A 22,791-nucleotide genomic window follows, 5' to 3' on the forward strand; every position below is an offset into this window, starting at 1 on the left:
AATGAGCCCTTTATATGTGTTTAGTTCCCCGAAAGTGATCAATACGCTTATAGGTCGCAGTATGTGTTGTAATCTGCACGCCCCAGCTGCAGCCACAAGTGGGTAGCAATTGGAAGTTGTGTGACGTGTCGTTCTGCTACCGTGGGGCGAGGCTGAGATGACCGGTCTACTCTCCTCGCTGTAGCTCAAGCCATCATGCCACTGTCGCCTCTGAGCATTTTGTGCGTGGGAGAAGACGAGGGCATGAGAATGAGGCGAGACAATGCCCTAGGGGTTTCTTGCATATTTACATTTCATAAGTTAACCTGGTGGGTCCATTTGGTCAATGTCGCAACAGTCCAAGTATCTCCAAGCGACACGTCAACGGGTCAATGCTAGACATGCAAGTTTAGAACCTAAGATAAACAAACTTATATAGTTTTAGGACCCAAAAGTACAGTTTCAAAATTATAAGACTAAACCGATACACCTTTCATAGTTTTAGAACCTAAAACTACAATTTTTAAGTTATAAGACTAAACTAACACACTTACAATAAATTTAGAACTTATGAAGCATTTTACTCGTTACATATTATCCCAGAAAATCAATCGGGCTGCAAAAAAGGGAGGGAAAGGAATCCAGCCATTTCCCTCGCCAATTTTCATACGCAACACCCAAAATTAGCTCCTTTTTTTTAGGGTAACACCCAAAATTAGCTGACACCGCGCGACCAGCTTTGCGGTGGTTAGAGCAACAGTTCCTTTGTCACTTTGCCTTGTGACTTGTCAATGCCAATGAAGCACTGCCCATCTCGAGCTCCCAACGCCATCCCCTTGCAAGTTCCAACTCAGAACAGAACCGAGCTCATAATAACTTTACAAATTACCTACAAGTTGGCTGAGCACACAGCACCACAGGCTCAACATCAACTGCTGCCCTCACTCCCGGGTGCACTGAACTTGCCCCGGAGCTGAGCGTGGCTCGCTCCATTATCTACGCAAGAATTGCTAGTGAATTGCTGCCGCAACGGACCACGGTGCCACCTACTGAGCTAAACAAAGCTTCTTGTCCTGATATGTGCGTTTGGTTGTGCCCTTGTCGTAAAGCAAGCTGAGAGTGGAAACTAACAGTATTTTTGCTGTTGTGGAGCTCAACGCCCTCCAGTTGTAACTGAACCTGTGACTCGGATAAGTTGGGGTTTTGGACGGGCGTGCTCCTTTTAACATTTCCTTCCCTTCCATACTGGTAGTGGCCGTGGCTCTGTGGATGTGACAGCCTTTTGGAGGTTGGGGGGTTCAGCCAGTGGTTAACATCGTTGGCCAACTATATGGAACCAATGAACAAGCGATGCTTGTTAATTTTCTGTTCAAAACTTTTCAAATTCATGCAAATTTGTGGGCCTGGAACAGTTCAATCTCCAACTGATGGCCAAACCAGAGGGGAGGAGGGTGGGGGAAATATCAGGTGCACCCACCCATGAGGGGCTCCAATTTGCAAAAATACAATTTTTAATTGTCCCAAAAGTTCTGGAAATAAATGTGAATGTTCACAAGGAATGTGACTACAACCTCTAAAAATTTCAGGTCCAAACTCCAAATGCACATTAAGAAACATAAATGTGAAATATAGCATGAATAGTGTAAAAAAGACAAAAGCAACATTGACACTATTCACATTTGGATTTGTATTTTTTATTTTCCAATGTGCATTTGGGTTTTGGACCTGAAATTTTTAGGGGTTGTAGTCACATTTTTTATAAACACTTACAATTTTTTTAGAATCTTTGAAATATTTAAAACTAGTTTAAAAAAAATAGAGCTTGGGGAGCACCCTAAGGTTGGGAGCACCTGATATTTCCCCGGGGCGGTGACCTAATTGTGAGTTGTCTGGAAAAAACTTTGTTGTCGGTAGATTCTTCCTCCACCTGCTGCCGCCAAGCGACGCCATCAGCGGTGCATTCCTTGCCGCCTTCAGTCATCCCTCTAAACTCCGACCCTCCCTCCTCCCACACCCGGACCCGTCAACCTCCGACTCCCCTTCACCAGCGAGGCCGCCGCCGGGTCGTTCCTTACTTGGTGTCGCCGTGGCGGCCCCGTCTTTGAGCTTGGGCTTTCGCGCAAAATCGGCTGGTCTAAATTACAATTTGAAGCAACTGAGGAATAGCAAATGCAGGAAGGAATCTTGCAGTATTTTAGTTCGGCTCATTTGATCATACACCAACAACCCCAGCATTCGTAATCCATTGCAGCAATGAGCTATTGCTCAATCGAGGTTTCCTGCGTGCAACACAGCAATCTGATGGACAACCCCATTGAAATTACTAGTAGAACATGCCGGTTTCTCATCCATGCCGAACAAATCTCGAGACTGAAACTACATCATGAAATTCAGAGTGATCTGCTAAACCACACAACAAATTTGGAGCATTTTGCACACAAAAATGCATCGAATGGAGAGCAGATTTGGAATCTAGAAACCCCCTTCCTCTTTACACTGCACTGCCTGGCGACACCCAAAAACCAAGTTTGACATGCATACACACATACACCCGGGGCCTTTTCCCCCAACACCCAGGAGGCAAAAGAGCAAGAACGACGACGACGACGGCGGCGGGGTGAGGAAGAAGCCAGGCTACTGGCAGAGCGGCGAGAGATCCCAGAGCGGGTCGCCGGCGGACGCCTCGAACACCCTGTCGAAGTACTCCTGCAGGCCGTTCATGGCGTACAGGGACGCCGAGATCCGCCGCTCCACCTTCATCCGCTCGAACTCCACCATCCCGGCCGCGGGGGCCGCGCTGGTCTCCTCCGGGGACGCGGCTGGCAGCGTGCAGGCGTCGACGGCGGCGAACCCGTCCAGCGCCGGGAACTGGCCGAACGACGACTCGAACATCCAGGACTCCAGCTCCTCTGCACCGGCGACCGGAGCAGCAAAGTCCGGCCTGTAGACCTCCCCGGCGTCCGGCGCCCCGCCGCCTTGCTTCATGGCGCCGTCGCAGCTGACCGCGCTGCTGCTACTGCTGCTGCTGGCGCCCCCACAAGCGCCATCCATGCTATTACTGTTGCTGTTGCTGTTGCTTGTGGTGTATGCGGCGGGGGCGGCCGGCGTGGAGGAGGGGCCGGGGATCTTGGCGGAGGCGGCGGGCAGCCTGGCCTTCTTGAGCTTCTTGTGGTGGAGGAGGCCCCGGATGCGGACGGCGAGCGGGCAGTCGGGGGAGATGCGGGGCGTGAAGTTGGTGCGCGCCTCGGCGCCGCGGAGGAGGCGGGCGGCCTCGTCGTAGGCGCGGGCGGCGGCGTCGGCGGTCTCGAAGGTGCCGAGCCACATGCGGATCTTCTGGGTGGTGTCCTTGATCTCGGCCACCCAGCGGCCCGAGGGGCGCTGGCGGACGCCGACGAACTTGCTGTGGCTGGTGCTGCCCTTCTTGCGGCCCCGCGGCTTGGTGGGCTTGGCCTGCGCGGCGGCGGCGGCGGCCTCCTGCTGCTGCTGGTAGTAGTAGCAGTAGTCCTGCAGCTGGAGCGCCGGCGGCTGCACCTGGAAGTGGAGCTCCATGTGCGCTCGGGTTGCTTTGGCTTGGCTTAAGTGGAGCTGGAGGAGGTGTGAGACAGGTGTCTGCAGAGTGTTTGCTCTGGTTGCTGGGCAAATGGGAGGATTTATAGGGGCTTCAAAGGATGGTTTGAAATTTTCAGATAGGAGGAGGAGGCTTGGTGGTGATCCCACCCCTGTGGGGTTACTTTCAGGGCTGGTTATTAGTCAATCGTGGTCAAAGTGGAGTTATGATCGTGGCTTATGTATGTTATGTTACTCTACTCTGCCTTGGGATGTCATGTTTGTCTCTTCGGTTTGGTTTGGTGCATATATTGTCAGTAACGAAGCTTAGCAAATGCAGTGGTTTCTGTTTATGTATTTTAGTCCGGTTTAGCTGCACGTCAGTCGGCTGAATTTCAAATCTCGATCAGTCAATTTTTTTGGGGTGCGGGGGGGTGGAGGAGGGGGAGGGGAGGGAGGACGCAGCGGTTGGCGTGAGCATCGGATGGCTGCAGTGGCAGCGCAGGACCAAGTCCAAATAAGCGAGGCCCGGGGGACCACTGGCAAGGCCTCGGACAGGCAAGATCTGCATTCCAGACAGTCGAGACGTCGGTATGAAGCGAATGTTGACTGGGTGCGGGTGCAGGCGCTCACTGGGGAAAATCCAAGTAGGTCGCCAATTTAGAAGGGTCTAATGCAGGCGGAGTTCTGCAATGAGAGTGTATGTTGTTGCGGCGGTGTGTGTGTGGGGGGGGGGGGGGAGGACAAGTGCGGCGAGGATGAAGAGGCAGTGAGTTGGTTACACACCTAGCTATTCACTTGCATCCGACGCTCATAACACATCGATTGACACACATAGATTCTTTGGAAGTGTCAATTTAACAGTAGCCAAGGTCCTCATAAGATCATATTTACACATAAATATGATGTGGGATGAGAGAATGCGACAAAGTGATTGTGAAGGATGATGAAAGAGTGTGTAGTAAAGAATGTTAGTTGCAGAAGGTGAGTCGCGAGCAACCATAATATACGAATAAACTAGAATAAAGGATAAAAAATAAGATAGTAGAAACAAGTAAATACTACCGACAGTAGTAGAGGTAGTAATATGAGCCGTTCTGATAATATAATCGATGTGATTTTAGTCTATAAATAGATGATCGAATAAATAGAAAATATAACTTAACTAGAAACCCATGATATTTCTACAATTAACCCGAATACTCAATGTAGCTTAATATTATTGTACCGCGTTAAGTCGTGTCATTTCACTTGAGTTTGGACAGTGGAATGCCATTTCCCACTTTCTCCAACAAAATATGTACGTGCATACAAGCAAGCAAAAATCCATGGCAATCTTTACCATCTATAACATCCTCCCACTTGACTAATTCAGTCAAGGGGTCTAACCCTCATAGGGATTTACCAGTTCCTCATCAACGTTGTACTGACTACTGACTGAACAAGCCGGCAACAACTAATTAAGCAAGCAAGATGCCTAAGATGATTACCATACGAACATGTTCCCACCTTAATTAGCCAGGATGGAAGGGTCAAGGGGTCTACATCTCCTGGCGATTTACTACTAGTAGGTCTTCACCAGCACGCGTCAGCTACTAACCGTAAACTTTTAGGGCCACTGATTAGACCGGTTCGTCCTTAATCCATGGTTATCTAGTCAAAACGCTGCAGAGACCGAGTCTGAGAGCCTGCCATTTGGCGGCCTCCGAGGCAATGATGATAGTGGCGTCTGTACAAGCGGCTGAAAAACAACTTTTCAGCAACCGCGCCGCCTGGCTTTTGTTTTATGCTGCATCGGAGTCGCTTGACATCTTCGCCATCTGCCAAGTCTTTGGTCTCGACTGGATGAGGTGGGCGTGTCCCTGGCTAGCTCAGTTTTTGGATGATGGCATCTCCTTGGAGATATGTGGAACATCATACACTTGTCACGCAGCAGGCTGTGGAACATCATACACTTGTCACGCAGCAGGCCCCCCCCCCCCCCCCCCCCCCAAAACTGTTTATCATGTTGCATCAGTGTGGAAAACATCTACAATGGCTCGTAACTCATGACCTCTTCGGAGCATTTTTTAATTAAAAAAAGAGGTTAAGGGCATCTTCAACGCTGACCGCAAATTTGCTCCCGCATCCGTTCGCGAAGAGGGCACCAATCCGTGGACACGGATGCGGTAGCCGGACATCCAACACTATCCTCATACATCTGGCCCCAATTTTTTTCTCCAAGTCCACACGTTCAAATAGCAGTATATTTAGTCTAGAATAGTTCAAATGTTAAAATGCAGCGGTAGTTCTAATTAGAAAAGAAAATTAAATATTACACTCCAACATTATTGTCCCCCTTAATCGTCACAGATGCTCAATCAGATCTTCTTTCAGTTGCTCGTGAGTTGCTCGATGTCGACTTTGTTGATGCATTTGAACAAGCTCTTCAAATGTGGCAGGATTCTAGTCTGGAAGTTTGATAGGATCACACATGTTCTCAAATTTAAGAGTTACGACAACATCCTCACACTCACCCTCCACGATCATGGTGTGCATGAACGCACAACAGGTCATCACCTTCTACAAGGTCTCTGAATCCCATTGTTTAGCAGGTCCACGAACAACTGCAAAACATGCCTGCAAAACTCCAAATGCCCTCTCAACATCCTTTCTAGCCGCTTCTTGTCTTTGGGCAAAGTGAGACTTTTTTTGGCCAACTGGGTTAGAGATGGTGTTGACAAAGGTAGCCCAAGGAGGATAAATGCGGTCAACCAGATAGTAGCCCATGTTGTACTAATGACCATTGATAATATAGTGGCAAGGAGGAGCTTTTCCTTCAGCCAACCTAGCAAACAATGGTGATCGATGCAGCACACTGATGTTGTTGTGAGACTTAGGCTTGCCAAAAAAGCGTGCCAAATCGAAAAATCATGTGATGCAACCGCTTCAAGAATTATGGGGGCTTCTTAACATGACCATGTTATTGGCCTTATAACGCTTTCAGACAGTTCTTCTATTTCCAATGCATGAGGTCAAGAGACCCGAGCAAACTTGACCACCCTCTTGGTTCTGAGATTGCCAAGATCCTCTCGGTGTCTATCCCAGTTGGTTCTCTCAAGTACTGATGTCCAAACACCTCGACAAGGACAATTGCAAACATAACCATGGCATCTCCACATATGCTCTCAGACATCTATAGGTACTCGTCCCACGAATCAACAGTTGTGCCATATGCAAGCATCCATAGTGCGCCCGTGCACTTCTGACAACCAGAGAACTCAATCCTTCCCACGACGTTCTTCTTCAAAATGAAGTAGTCATCTGATGACCCACAAGTATAGGGGATCAATTGTAGTCCTCTCGATAAGTAAGAGTGTCGAACCCAACGAGGAACAGAAGGAAATGACAAATAGTTTTCAGCAAGGTATTCTCTGCAAGCACTGAAATTATAAGTAACGAGTAGTTTGATAGCAAGATAATTTGTAACAAGCAAGTAATGGTAATGGTAACGGTAACAAAAGTGCAGTAAGGTAGCCCAAACCTTTTGAGGCAAAGGATAGGCCAAAACGGTCTCTTATGATAAGCAAAGCGTTCTTGAGGGTACACAGGAATTTCATCTAGTCACTTTCATCATGTTGGTTTGATTTGTGTTCACTGCTTTGATAATTTGATATGTGGGTGGACCGGTGCTTAGGTGTTGTTCTTACCTGAACAAACCTCCTACTTATGATTAACCCCCTCGCAAGCATCCGCAACTACGAGAAAAATATTAAGATAAAATCTAACGAGAGCATTAAACTTTTGGATCCAAATCGGTCCCTTACGAAGTAGCGCATAAACTAGGGTTTAAGATTTTGTCACTCTCGCAACCCATCATCTAATAACTACTCCAGAATGCATTCCATTAGGCCCAAATATGGTGAAGTGCCATGTAGTTGACGTTCACATGACACCACTAAGGGAATCACACCATACACACTATCAAAATATCGAACACATATCAAATTCACATGATTACTTGCAACACGATTTCTCCCATGACCTCAAGAACAAAAGTAACTACTCACAAATGATAATCAGGCTCAAGGTCAGAGGGGTATTAAATAGCATAATGGATCTGAACATATAATCTTCCACCAAATAAACCATATAGTAATCAACTACAAGATGTAATCAACACTACTAGTCACCCACAAGAACCAATCTAAGGTTCCGGTACAAAGATTGAACACAAGAGATGAACTAGGATTTGAGAGGAGATGGTGTTGTTGAAGATGTTGATGGAGATTGCCCTCCCCGAGATGGGAGAGTCGTTGGTGATGATGATGACGATGATTTCCCCCTCCGGGAGGGAAGTTCCCCCGGCGGAATCGCTCCGCCGGAGGGCAAAAGTGCTCCTGCCCAAGTTCCGCCTCGAGACGGCGGCGCTTCGTCCTGGAAGTCCTCTCCTTATTTTTTTTCTAGGTAAAAATGACTTATATACCACAAGAGGGGCACCGGAGGTGGGCCGAGGAGAGCACAACCCACCAGGGCGCGCCTGGGCTCCCTGGCGCGCCCAGGTGGGTTGTGCCCACCTGGTGGGCCCCCTCTGGTACTTATTTTCTCCAATAATTCTTATATATTTCATAAAAATTCTCCGTGAAGTTTTACCTCATTTGAAATTGTGATGAATAGGTATCCTGACGTAGCTTTTTCAGGTCCAGAATTCCAGCTGACGGTATTCTCCCTCTTTGTGTGAACCTTGCATATTATGAGTGAAAAGGCACTAGAATTACTCCAAAAAGCATTATTATGCATAAAAACATTATAAATAACATTAGGTAATCATGATGCAAAATGGACGTATCATCATCAAAAGACTGAACACCATGGTAGAGACGATCGAAGATATTTTTGCGCATCCGAAAGCACTGATGGAAGTGAGTGAAGAGGGCACCGTGGGTAAGTAGTCATCCATCAGCGGCAAATGGTGTCGCACACTGTTGCGGTTGAGCACTCAATGACCCTTGATATATCCCTTGAAATTAAGAACATGTTCCTCCCCACTCTCCGCGTCTGCAAGCACTGCCTGCATCATCGCCGTCTCATCCATGTAGTCCTCCTCGTCGAACGAGCCGTATGACGACTCAACATAGTGCTTGTATATGTACTCCATATCCAAATCCATTACTTTAAAGAAGAAGTGACAAAAAATAGCTCGGGGAATTCACCGAACAGTTTCCTGGCATGATGAGTATTGTAGGAGCGGGTGGTACCTGCGCAGAGTTTTGATGAGTGATATTTTTACACTCATTCACCCTTTGTTTAAACCGAGATATTTCATTAAAACCGAGATATTTGCTTCGATATTGCTATTAATGACTAATGAATGCAAAGGATTACACAAATCCTCTATTTGATGTGTTTCCACAGGAAATGGGCTAAAAAGGGGAGAACTCACGTGTGAACATGGAATGGAGTGGAAATGAAGAAAGAATAAATCACTAGGAGGCGCACCAGCGGCCACAGATCAAAACACGATGTTACATATGGGCGCAAGCGCCTGTATGAGTGCCCATATGGCGTGGATTATGAGGCAGCTCATCTACATGAACAACTTTTAAAAAGGGGACCACGCCAAAATGTCAATAGAACATCATCAAACAAAGTAAAAACAGAACCATCTTCATCCCCTCTCATCAACCCTAGCCGCCGCCATTTCCATCTCCATGGCCACCATCACCACTATAGTCCATCTTCCTCTAGTTCATACTTGTAATCGTGCATCACACAAGGTAGACATTATAAGACATTGCAATCAATCAATCTTCAAGATGTGGTCTTCAATGTTTTCTTCTTGAGATCCGATCTCCATGTGTGAGTAGTTCGGTAAGGTACGGGTTGAGGCATAGGCCTTATAACCCTGTACGTGTGAAATAAAATTGTTCCATAGATGTCTCTTGTCTTGTCCGCAATCTTCATCCGTGCAGGTACCCAAGATCATGGAGATCGAGCAACGGTGAGGCTTAGTGCAGGGAGAACGTGAAGTGTTGTTCTGAACACTAGTGACAAAAGGGTTTAGTACGGTAACACAGATCCAATCCTTGGGGATTCACGAGGTGTAGTCATTAAACGCCCAAAGCTCTTGTCTGATTATTGTAATATTAATTATCGAGGAAACCCCACGCGATGGATATAGCATGTGGTCGAATAACTGATTCTTGATGTAGAACTCGTGTAGGTTAACATGTTATTTGGACACAACCCCCACTTCCTGTTCGTAACAGGAACATCTTGATGGGTGACTTCTAGCGCACAAATTAATATCATGTCTGGTCCCAACATAAACACATGGTTGTAAGCATTAAGACCTCATTCATGTACCTCTTTTTAGTATAAGTGTTTGAGTCACTATTTGCTTGATCGATCCAGTCAAAAGCTGGAATTGATCCTTTAAAGAAAGATTTCTAGACACCATCACTTCAAGGGGACCTTCCTCTCATGGGTTCGGTAACCCAGGGTCATCTCAAGGGAAATCTGTGTGGGGTACTTTATGTTCCATTACCGGCTCACTAAAAGGAGGAATCAATCCCTTTTTCTGGCACCTTTGCCAGGGAGGAGTTGAGTGTTCCTACCTTTGTGTTTAGAGTTTTTTTTGCTAGAGTTTAGTTTCAGTTTAGTTTTTACCTTTTGTTTTAGTTATATTTTTGTTACAATCCTTGTCAAGAGAAAAATCCAAAAAGATTACCATGGCTCCTAATCTTGGAAGTTTTGCTACTCCCAGCAAAAACTTCATGCGTGAACCTATAGGACAACCTGAGATGTAGCCGTTGAGTATGAGATTAAACAAACATAGTTTCCATGGTTCAACAAGATCAATTTGGAGGCTCTGCTTCTGAAGATGCCGCTATGCACTTGCATAATTTTACTAAATTGTGCAACATGACACACATTAGGGATTATGACCCAGACGCTTTGAAGTTGCGCCTATTTCCTTTGTCTCTGAAAGCAAAAGCAAGAGAATGGCTTCTAGCTTTACCTAGAGGTAACATAATTTCTTGGGTTGATTGTTGCAGCTGATTTTTATCTAAGTTTTGTCCACCTGCAAAACAATTTCAACTACATTCTCATATTACATGTTTCAAGCGGGATGAAAGTGAGCTACTAGCGCTAGCGTGGGATAGAATGAAAGAAGCCATAAGGAACTGTCCTAATCATGGAATGGAGGAATGGTTAATCCTTCATATGTTTTATAATGGTTTGAATCACATGTTAAAAACTATGCTTGATACAACTGCATGAGGAACAATTATGGGAATACCCATACATGATGTCAAGAAACTACTTGATTATATGCAAGAGAACCATGCCCAATGGCATGTTGAATGAGCCACCACCAAGAGGATAAATGCAATTGAAGAAAACAATATGGAGTTGACAGCCAAGCTAGACGAACTCATCTCCATAATTAAAGGTAAAGAAGCGGTAAACGTAAATGCCATCACTAATGAAGAAACTAGTGATGTGAATTTATTGCTCGCAATAACTATAATCCGAACTGGAAAAATAGTGGATATGCTCCTATAATTACTTATCCTAATAATAATGGAGCATCAAATAATTTTTAATGGAGCTAGTAGCAGCAATAGAAATACCATTGAAGAAACTCTGAAAAGTTTTATTGCTAGTCAAACTGAGCAGAATGAAAACTTCAAAAATATTTTGAAGAATCATGATAACTTACTTGGTCAATTGACCAGTAAGATTGTTGGAGTAACAAATGATGTGTAGATACTCGAAGGAAGATCCAAGAATATGGAAGCACAAGTGGCTAAAATTGCATAGACCAAACATTGATCCTATCTAAGTTTGGAGGTTAACCCAGTTGAAGATGTCAAGATGGCAAGAAGCAACAAGAAGAAGACCGAAGAGTTGGACACAAGCCATGTGCGAGAATATAATTATACCATTGCAGATTTTGTAAAGATGATACCAATGAATTACCCACTACCTGAGGTATCAAATAACAAGGAATATAATGTCTTTGTTGAGCAAGTTGCAGAAGCTTTATAGTAAGTTATCAGCTAAGCAAGAAGATGCTTTTGAGCCTACTATAGAGATTGAGATTGGTTTGAATAAACTTAAGAAAGAAGTCCACATTCCAACCCTCAACTAACCACATGATTTGATTTTCAACCCCAATCATTGAAGCCGAATGGATTCAACCCTCTAGTTGTCACAAAGTTCAAATAACAACCCTTGGCTCAGTTTTGGGCTCGTCAAGCTGTTTTGACCAAGTCAAAGTTGACTAGGCAACCTAGTCAGCATGCCAAGTAGACACCCATCCCAACCTTATCCCCCATCTCTCAATGTATAGTTCACACCCTCACCCTTGACCTAGTCCACCCCGCCACCGCTTGAGTTGCAAGGAACGCCGCCGCCCGCAGCCACCACCTCCACTGTCGGTCAGTGGAGGCCGGCGCCGCTGCCACAACACTAGCAGGTTCCTTCTCCCTTACCTCCCTCTCTTCCCCTTAGGTTGCATTGGCATCTTGTCGGTGGCGTGAGCCGCAGCAGCCCGACTATCCACTCGTCGTACTTGCTCTGCTCGGTACCCCTGTCGTCATCAAGCTTCTGCCCTTCTTCCCCGCTGCTACTTCTTGAGCTTGCTTTGGTTTTTCCCTTGAAGAGGAAAGGGTGATGCAGCAAAGTAGAGACAAGTATTTCCCTCAGTTTGAGAACCAAGGTATCAATCTAATAGGAGACAATGCACAAATAACCTAATACCTGCACACAATCAAACAACTTGCACCCAACGCGATAAAGGGGTTGTCAATCCCTTCACGGTCACTTGCAAAAGTGAGATCTGATAGAGATAGATAAACGGTAAAGTGAATATTTTTGGTATTTTTGGTTTATAGATCGGAAAGTAAAATATTGCAAAATAGTAGATTGGAAACTAATATCGTAGATCGTAAACTTATATCATGGAAAATAGACCCGGGGGCCATAGGTTTCACTAGAGGCTTCTCTCAAGATAGCAAATAATACGGTGGGTGAACAAATTACTGTCGAGCAATTGATAGAAAAGTGGAAAGTTATGACGATATCTAAGGCAATGATTATGAAATATAGGCATCACGTCCGTGTCAAGTAGACCGAAACGATTCTGCATCTACTACTATTACTCCACACATTGATCGACTCCTGCCTGCATCTAGAGTATTAAGGTCATGAAGAATAGAGTAACACATTAAGTAAGATGACATGATGTAGAGGAATTAACTCAAGAAATATAATGAAAACCCCATCTTTTTATCCTTGATGGCAACAATACAATATGTGCCTTGCTGCCCCTACTGTCACTGGGAAAGGACACTGCAAGATTGAACCCAAAGCTAAGCACTTCTCCCATTGCAAGAAAAACAAATCTAGTTGGCCAAACTAAACCGATAGTTCAAAGAGAATTACAAAGATATCAAATCATGCATATAAGAATTCAGAGAAGATTCAAATATTCATAGATAAGCTGGTCATAAATCCATAATTCATTGGATCTCGACAAACACACCACAAAAGAATATTGCAACGGATAGTGATAATCCCCAAGTGCAAGGAATCATCGTAGCAATTTCCAAAGGTGGAAGTGATAAGTATGGAGTGTCGAACCAACAAGGAGCTAAAGGTAAGATCAATATTCTCTCAAGCCCTATCTGCCACTGATACGACTCTACGTACACTGAACGTTTGCTTCCAACTAGCAACGAGAAATAAAACTAGGTTGTGGGTATGAAGAGGATAACTTTGTATGATATCGGAGAGCTAAAATATAAAAGTAGGTGCTGTTATCATGAAGTTAGAATATATTACTAAATATTATAAATAGCGAGTGTGGAATAATGGTGGATCGGTGTGCGGAATTGTCCTAGGCAATCGTTAACAAGACCGGTAATCACTATTGTAGTTTCATATGAGGGAGAGGCATAAGCTAACATACTTTCTCTACTTGGATCATATGCACTTATGATTGGAACTCTAGCAAGCATCCGCAACTACTAAAGATCATTAAGGTAAAACCCAACCATAGCATTAAAGCATCAAGTCCTCTTTATTCCCACACGCAACAACCCCCTTACTCGGGTTTGTGTTTCAGTCACTCACCAACCCACTATAAGCGAATCATGAACGTATTGCAACACCCTACAACGGGAACCCCTCACGCTTGCGCGACACAGAGGGCACCATAGGACAGCATCAAAGTAAAACATACAACTCATACCAATCTATATCATCAATCAACCCAAAGACAAAAGATATCTACTCAAAACATCATAGGATGGCAACACATCATTGGATCATAATATGTGGCATAAAGCATCATGTTCAAGTAGGGATTACAGCGGGGTGCAGGAGAGTGGACCGCGTAAAAGAGATGAGGGTGATGATGATGATGGTGATGTTGATGAACACGATCACTGCGGCAATGATTCCCCTCCCGATGGCACTCCGGTGCCACCGAGAGAGAGGAGGAGAGGTTCTCCCCCTTGTGCTTCCTCCTCCATGGCCTCCCCCCTAGATGGGGAGAGGTTCTCCCTCTGGTCCTTGGCCTTCACGGTGATGATGGCCCCTCCGGGATCCTCCTCCATGCCCTCCGGTGATGATGGCCCCCTCCGGCTGGGTGCCAAAGAGGGCCTAGATTGGTTTTCGGTGGCTACGGAGGCTTCTGGCGGCGGAACTCCCGATCTAGGTTAATTTTTTCGAGGTTTCTGTATTTACAGGAATTTTTGGCGTCGGTCTCACCTCAAGGAGGTGCCCGAGGCGTCCACGAGGCAGGATCACACGCCTGGGGGGCACCCTCGTGGATGCCCCGGGACTCTCCTGGCCCAACTCTTTTACTCCGGGGTATTCTTTTGGTCCATAAAAATCGTCAAAAATTGGCACGTCAATTGGACTCCGTTTGATATTCCTTTTTTGTAAAACTAAAAAACAGGGAAAAAACAGAAACTGGCACTGGGCACTAGGTTAATAGGTTAGTCCCAAAAATCATATAAAATAGCATATAAATGCATATAAAACATCCAAGGTTGATAATATAATAGCATGAATAATTCATAAATTATAGATACGTTGGAGACGTATCAGCATCCCTAAGCTTAATTCCTGCTCGTCCTCGAGTAGGTAAATGATAAAAGAAATAATTTATGAAGTGTGAATGCTAGCAAGTGCATAAGTTTCATCAATGATAGTTTCAATCACTTTTTATAGCATCATTATATATCATAACAGTAAATCATCTTCATAAAACTTTTCATGATCAAGTAACAAGCTATTCACATGTTAAAGTATAGATCATAAACTTTCTTGAAACTAACAAACTATATTCTCAGTCATCAAACAATTGCAATTCATCTTATTTTCAGGAAGGGTCTATGTCAGAGCTTTGGTTTAGCAAACTCCACATACTCAACTATCATTTAATCTTTACAATTGCTAACACTCACGTGATATTTATGGGTTCAAAGTTTTAATCGGACACAGAGAAAGATAGGGGCTTATAGATTCGCCTCCCAACCTTTTACCTCAAGGGTAATGTCAACAATAATAGTTCATGATAACTTACATCCAATTGGAGATATATATATATATATATATATATATAAAGATCTTTCCAATACAATGTGCTTGCCAAAGGATAAAATGTAAAAAGGAAAGGTGAAGATCACCATGACTCTTGCATAAGGTAGAAGATAAAAGTAAAAGATAGGCCCTTCGCAGAGGGAAGCAGAGGTTGTCATGCGCTTTTATGGTTGGATGCACAAAATCTTAATGCAAAAGAACGTCACTTTATATTGCCACTTGTGATATGGACCTTTATTATGCGGTCCATCGCTTTTATTTATTCCACATCACAAGATCATATAGAAGCTTATTTTCTCCACATTAATAGATCATACATATTTAGAGGGCAATTTTTATTGCATGCACCGATGACAACTTACTTGAAGGATCTTACTCAATCCATAGGTAGGTATGGTGGACTCTCATGGGAAAACTGGTTGAAGGAATGTTTGGAAGCGCAAGTAGTATCTCTACTTGGTGCAAAGAATTTGGCTAGCATGAGGGGGAAAAGAAAGCTCAAGATGTTGGATGATCCAAGACAATATACTTTATTTCGGATATAAGAAAACATAACCCATTACGTTGTCTTCCTTGTCCGACATCAACCTTTTAGCATGTCATATTTTAATGAGTGCTCACAATTACAAAAGATGTCCAAGATAGTATATTTATATGTGAAATCTCTCTTCCTTCAATATTCTTTCATGAATTGTTCAAGTGACCAATTCTACGTTTGCTAACTTTCAATAAGTTTATTAACTATACTTATTGTATGTGAAGTCATTACTCCCCATGGTATAAGCATATGAAACATATATAAATTGAGATTTATGATATTCAATTCATTCAACCATTTACTCATAGGATATATGTGAAGCACGTGAGTAATGACAAACTACTCCAAAAAGATATGAGTGAAGGACACTGGGTAGTCAAATAATTAACTAGCCATGGGAGGACTATTTTTCATTTAAGATTTCAGATCCAATGATTTTATTCAAACAGCAAGTAAAATTGAAAATATGCTCCAAGCAAAACACATATCATGTGACGAATAAAAATATAGCTCCGAGTAAGGTATACCGATAGTTTTGAAGACGAAAGAGGGGATGCCTTCCGGGGCATCCCCAAGCTTAGGCTCTTGAGCCTTCCTTGAATATTACCTTGGGGTGCCTTGGGCATCCCCAAGCTTAGGGTCTTTCCACTCCTTATTCTCCTCATATCGATATCTCACCCAAAGCTTGAAAACTTTAATCACACAAAACTTAACGGAACTTCGTGAGATAGGTTAGTATGATAAAGAGTAAACCATTCACCTTGGTACTGTCAAAGACCAAGATCGTAATTGTTCTCACACAATTCCTACTGTACCATATCATTTATATAATTTATATTGAAGAATATAAGTCATAGAAACTAGAAAACAAGCAAACTATGCAATGAAAACAGAATCTGTCAGAAACAGAACAGTCTGTAATGATCTGAACACTAACCATACTTCTGCTACTCAAAAAATTATGAAATAAATTGGTGGACGTGAGGAATTTGTCTATTAATCTTATGAAAAAATAATCAGCACCAAAGCACTCTTCTGTAAAAAAATGGCAGATAATCTCGTGAGCGCAAAGTTTCTGTTTTTTACAGCAAGATCACATTAATTTTCACCCAAGTCTTCCCAAAGGTCTTACTTGGCACTTTATTGAAACAAAAGCTATAAAACATGATTACTACAGTATCTTAATCATGTAAACACACAAAAACAGTAAGGTTAAATATTGGGTTGTCTCCCAACAAGCGCTTTTCTTTAATGCCTTTTAGCTAGGCATGCTGATTTCAATGATGCTCACATGAAAGATAAGACTTGAACATAAAGAGAGCATCATGAAGAATATGACTAGCATATTTAAACCTAACGCACTTCCTATGCCTAGGGATTTTGTGAGCACACAATTTATGGGAACAAGAATCAACTAGCATAGGAAGGAAAAACAAGTATAACTTCAAAACTTTAAGCACATAGAGAGAAAAACTTGATATTATTGCACTCCTACAAGCATGTATTCCTCCCTCATAATAATTTTCAGTAGCATCATGAATGATTTCAACAATATAACCATCACATAAAGTATTCTTTTCATGATCTACAAGCATAGAAATTTTTCTACTCTCCACATAAGCAAAATTCTTCTCATTCGGAATAGCGGGATCACTAGTTCCTAGAGTTGACACTCTTCCAAACCCGCTTTAGATGATAGTATTATTCATACTCCAAAATATATAAGTGAAGTTCATGGAGCTTTCTACAATTAATATAAACTAACCAATGTCCAAGCTCAAAATGTATAAGTGAAGCACACGAAGCATTCTATAAAACCATACTCAAAAGATTTAAGCGAAGCACAAAGAGCAATTCTATAAGATCATACTTAAAAGATATAAGTGAAGCACATGAAGCATTTTATAAATCAATGAAGGTATATCTCATAGTAGAATGGTTCATAAAGGAAGAACAAAAAAACAAAGGACATAAATCATGTGAACAAAACAAAAACCGAGGTATACCGATAATTGTTGAAGAAGAAAGATGGGATGCCAACCGGGGCATCCCCAAGCTTAGATGCTTGATTATCCTTAGAATATTTACTTGGGGTGCCTTGGGCATCCCCAATATTGAGCTCTTGCCTCTCTTTATTCTTCTCACATCGGTAACTCCTCGTTCTTCGAACACTTCATCCACAAAAAAGATTAACAAAAACTTTGTGAGATCCGTTAGTATAATAAAGCAAATCACTACCTTTATGTACTGTTAAAAACTCATTCCATTTTCATATTAGAACTATATCTACCGTATTCCAACTTCACCATGGTTCATACCCCCCGATACTACCCATAGATTCATCAAAATAAACAAACAACACACGAAAAACAGAATCTGTCTAAAACAGGACAGTCTGTAGTAATATGAAGGTTTAGTAAACTTCTGTATCTCCAAAAATTATGAAATAAATTTGAAAATTTGAAAACTTTATACAGAAGTAATGTGCAAAAAGTTTCAGACCCATTTGACTTTCCAGTAATAAAAATGTAAAATCACGCACTACAGCCAAAGTTTCTGTTTTTGTTCTGCACATAGTAAACAAGCAATCTAATCATCCTAAAACCAAAGCTTGGCACATTATTTTTATAATACAATGGATATATATAAGGGGATAATTATTTATAGAGAAACTTCCATGAAAAATTCTACATTGTTTCCGTGAGCATGAACACGAGTGCTCAAGGTCGACCCTCACTTCTTCAACGCATAACTTTCCAATCACTTCTCTTTTTGGAAGACTTTTTAGGCATGAGAGGCAAGTAATTTTTTTTGGTATTTTCATTCTTTTAATTATTATTTTTTGTATGTTTCACCCACAACTAAACAGAAAAAAGGAAAAAATCTACTTAGTGAAGAAAGCAAACAAGCACACACGAGAATATCAACCCCACACTATTGCTCCCCGGCAACGGCGCCAGAAAAGAGCTTGATAATCCCCAAGTGTAAGGAATCATCGTAGCAATTTCCAAAGGTGGAAGTGATAAGTATGGAGTCTCTAACCCACAAGGAGATAAAGGTAAGATCAATATTCTCTCAAGCCCTATCTGCCACTGATACGACTCTACGTACACCAAACGTTTGCTTCCAACTAGCAACGAGAAATAAAACTAGGTTGTGGGTATGAAGAGGATAACTTTGTATGATATCGGAGAGCTAAAATATAAAAGTAGGTGTTGTTATCATGAAGTTAGAATATATTACTAAATATTATAAATAGCGAGTCTGGAATAATGGTGGATCGGTGTGCGGAATTGTCCTAGGCAATCGTTAAGAACACCGTAATCACTATTGCAGTTTCATATTAGGGAGAGGCATAAGCTAATATACTTTCTCTACTTGGATCATATGCACTTATGATTGGAACTCTATCAAGGATCCGCAACTACTAAAGATCATTAAGGTAAAACTCAACCATAGCATTAAAGCATCAAGTCCTCTTTATTCCCATACGCAACAACCCCCTTACTTGGGTTTGTGTTTCAGACACTCACCAACCCACTATAAGCGAATCATGAACGTATTGCAACACCCTACAACGGGAACCCCTCACGCTTGCGCGACACGGAGGGCACCATAGGACAACATCAAAGTAAAACATACAACTCATACCAATCTATATCATCAATCAACCCAAAGACAAAAGATATCTACTCAAAACATCATAGGATGGCAACACATCATTGGATCATAATATGTGGCATAAAGCACCATGTTCAAGTAGGGATTACAGCGGGGTGCGGGAGAGTGGACCACGTAAAAGAGATGAGGGTGATGATGATGATGGTGATGTTGATGAAGACGATCACCGCGACGATGATTCCCCTCCCGATGGCACTCCGGTGCCACCGAGACAGAGGAGGAGAGGTTCTCCCCCTTGTGCTTCCTCCTCCATGGCCTCCCCCCTAGATGGGGAGAGGTTCTCCCTCTGGTCCTTGGCCTTCATGGTGATGATGGCCCCTCCGGGATCCTCCTCCATGCCCTTCGGTGATGACGGCCCCCTCCGGCAGGGTGCCAGAGAGGGCCTAGATTGGTTTTCGGTGGCTACGGAGGCTTCTGGCGGCGGAACTCCCGATCTAGGTTAATTTTCCGAGGTTTCTGTATTTATAAGAATTTTTGGCGTCGGTCTCACGTCAAGGAGGTGCCCGAGGCGTCCACGAGGCAGGACCACACGCCTGGGGGGTGGGCGCGCCCCCACCCTCGTGGATGCCCCGGGACTCTCCTGGCCCAATTCTTTTACTCCAGGGTCTTCTTTTGGTCCATAAAAAATCATCAAAAATTGGCACGTCAATTGGACTCCGTTTGATATTCCTTTTTTGTAAAACTCAAAAACAAGGAAAAAACAGAAACTGGCACTGAGCACTAGGTTAATAGGTTAGTCCCAAAAATCATATAAAATAGCATATAAATGCATATAAAACATCCAAGTTTGATAATATAATAGCATGAATACTTCATAAATTATAGATACGTTGGAGACGTATCAGAAAGATCTCCATGAACATCAAGGAGAACATGGTATTGAGAATCAAAGAGAGAAGAAGCCATCTAGCTACTAGCTATGGACCCATAGGTCTGAGGTAAACTACTCGCGCTTCATCGGAAGGGCAATAGAGTTGATGTAGCTCCGTGATCGAATCCCCCTCCGGCAGGGTGCCGAAAAAGGTCCCTAGATGGGATCTCATTGGTGAAGAAGGTTGTTGCAGTGGAAAAGTGTTTTGTGGATGCCTCCGGAGGTTTGGGAATATATGTGAATATATAGGACAAAGAATTAATTAGGTCAGGGGGTGTTGAAGCAGTCCACAAGGCCGCCCCCTAGGGCGCGCCCTTGTGGCTTGTCGTCTACTCCAAGCTCTTCTGGCTTGGATTCCAAGTCCAACATGTGTCTTCTGGTCCAAGGAAAATCATCGCGAAGGTTTTATTCCGTTTGGACTCCATTTGGTATTCCTTTTCTACGAAGCTCAAAAACAAGGAAAAATAGAAACTGGCACTGGGCTCTAGGTTAATAGGTTAGTCCCAAAAATAGTATAAAATAGCATATTAATGCATATAAAACATCCAAAACAGAGAATGTAATAGCATGGAAGAATCAAAAATTATAGATACGTTGGAGACGTATCACCCGCTAGCACCCAGAGCCACCTATCGCTGACCAGGAGAGCGATGCCGCCTGGGGTCGGGTCAATGCAGGGCACGTCAGACCTTATGATGCAGTGGGATAGAGAGACTGGAGCGGCAGTGGCCTTGGTCCTTGATGTGTACTACACAACTTATTCTTGTAGACTCGTGTTGGGCCTCCAAGCATAGAGTTTTGTTGGACAGTAGCAATTTTCCCTCAAGTGGATGAGAAGGTTTTCTAATCCGTGGGAGGCATAGGATGAAGATGGTCTCTCTCAGGCAACCCTGCAATCAAATACAAGAAATCTATTGTGTCCCCAACAAACCCAATACAATGGTAAATTGTATAGGTGCACTAGTTCGACGAAGAGACGGGGATACAAGTGTGGTATGGATGGTAGATATAGGTTTTTGTAATTTTAAAATGTAAATAACATCAAGGTAACAAGTGATAAAACAGAGCACAAACGGTATTGCAATGCTTAGAAACAAGGCATGGGTTTCAACTTTCACTAGTGCAATCTCTCAACAGTGCTAACATAATTGAATCTTATAATAATCCCTCAATGTGTGACAAAGAGTCACTCCAAAATTCTTATCTAGGGAGAACATAAGATGAAATTGTTTGTAGGGTATGAAACCACCTCAAAGTTATCCTTTCCGATCAATGTATTGATCTATACCTATAAGTGTTACAAATAACCCTAGAGTTCGTACTAAAATAGCACCATATGATACACATCAACCAACTCGAATGTCACCTAGAAGTATGTGTGAGTTGATTATTCAATATGAATCAAACAACTTCAGATTCATAATATTTAATCCAACACAACGAACTTCAAAGAGTACCCCAAGATTTCTACCAGAGAAAGTAGGACGAAAACATGCATCAACCACGATGCATAGATTACCCGAACATCACATCAGGAATCCGCGAGTTGAGTGCCAAAACATACATCAAGTGAATCAATATAATACCCCATTGTCATCACGGGTATTCATATGCAAGACATACATCAAGTGTTCTCAAATTCATAAAAGTATTCAATCTGATAATAGTGAAACCTCATAGGTAAAACTCAATTCATCACAACAAGATATAGAGGGAGAAACACCATATGATCCAACTATATTAACAAAACTCACAATACATCAAGATCGTGCCAAATCAAGAAACACGAGAGAGAGAGAGAGAGATCAAACACATAGCTACTGGTACATATCCTCAGCCCCGAGGGTGAACTACTCCCTCCTCGTCATGGTGGCCGCCGGTATGATGAAGATGGTGTCCGGTGATGAGTTCCCGCTCTAGCAGGATGTCCGAGAAGGCCTCCAGATGAGATCGCTTCGGTACAGAGGCTTGCGGCGGTGGAGCAGAAGTGCTAAGTCAAGTTCTGGGGTTTTCACATTTTATAGGAATTTTTGGCGTCGGTCTCACATCAAGGGGGGGCCAGAGGGGCCCACAAACTCGGGAGGGGGCGCCCCCTAGGCTTGTGGTTCCCTCGGCCACTTCCTGGTCCAGCTCTAGTGCTTCTTGGGTCTCTTTTGATCCATAAAAATCACCATAAATTTTCAGCCCGTTCTGAGAACTTTTATTTCTACACAAAAACAACACCACGGTAGTTCTGCTAAAAACAGCGTCAATCCAGATTAGTTCTAATCAGTTCATACCAAAACCATATAGAATTGTTGTAAACATGACATGAATACTTCATAAATTATAGATATGTTGGAGACATATCACCATCCCGAAGCTTAATTCATGTTCTTCCTCAAGTAGGTAAATGATAAAAGAAATAATTTATGAAGTGTGAATGCTAGCATAGTGCATAAGTATGATCAACGAAAGGTCCAAAAACTTTTTCTAGCATCATTATATATCACAAACAGTAGCTCATCTCATAAAACTTCTCATAATCAAGTAACAATCAATTCACATCTTATGGTTCAAACAATGCATTCTCTTGAAG

The 22,791-nt window shown here is 42.9% G+C and overlaps 1 protein-coding gene across 1 annotated transcript; it reads right to left on the reverse strand.

Moving 5' to 3' along the window:
* Positions 1 to 2,443: 2,443 nt before the first annotated feature.
* Positions 2,444 to 3,812, reverse strand: LOC125541334 (ethylene-responsive transcription factor ERN1). Its single transcript, XM_048704777.1, has one exon. The coding sequence runs from the start codon at positions 3,526 to 3,528 to the stop codon at positions 2,614 to 2,616; it is 915 nt and encodes a 304-aa protein (XP_048560734.1). The 5' UTR covers positions 3,529 to 3,812; the 3' UTR covers positions 2,444 to 2,613.
* Positions 3,813 to 22,791: the final 18,979 nt, after the last annotated feature.

The sequence above is a fragment of the Triticum urartu genome, chromosome 2 (genome assembly GCF_003073215.2).
Source record: "Triticum urartu cultivar G1812 chromosome 2, Tu2.1, whole genome shotgun sequence".
Classification (NCBI taxonomy): Eukaryota; Viridiplantae; Streptophyta; class Magnoliopsida; order Poales; family Poaceae; genus Triticum; species Triticum urartu.

Coding starts and splice junctions, on each gene's coding strand:
- LOC125541334 (XM_048704777.1), bottom strand. CDS start 3,528: ATGGAGCTCCACTTCCAGGTGCAGCCGCCGGCGCTCCAGCTGCAGGAC.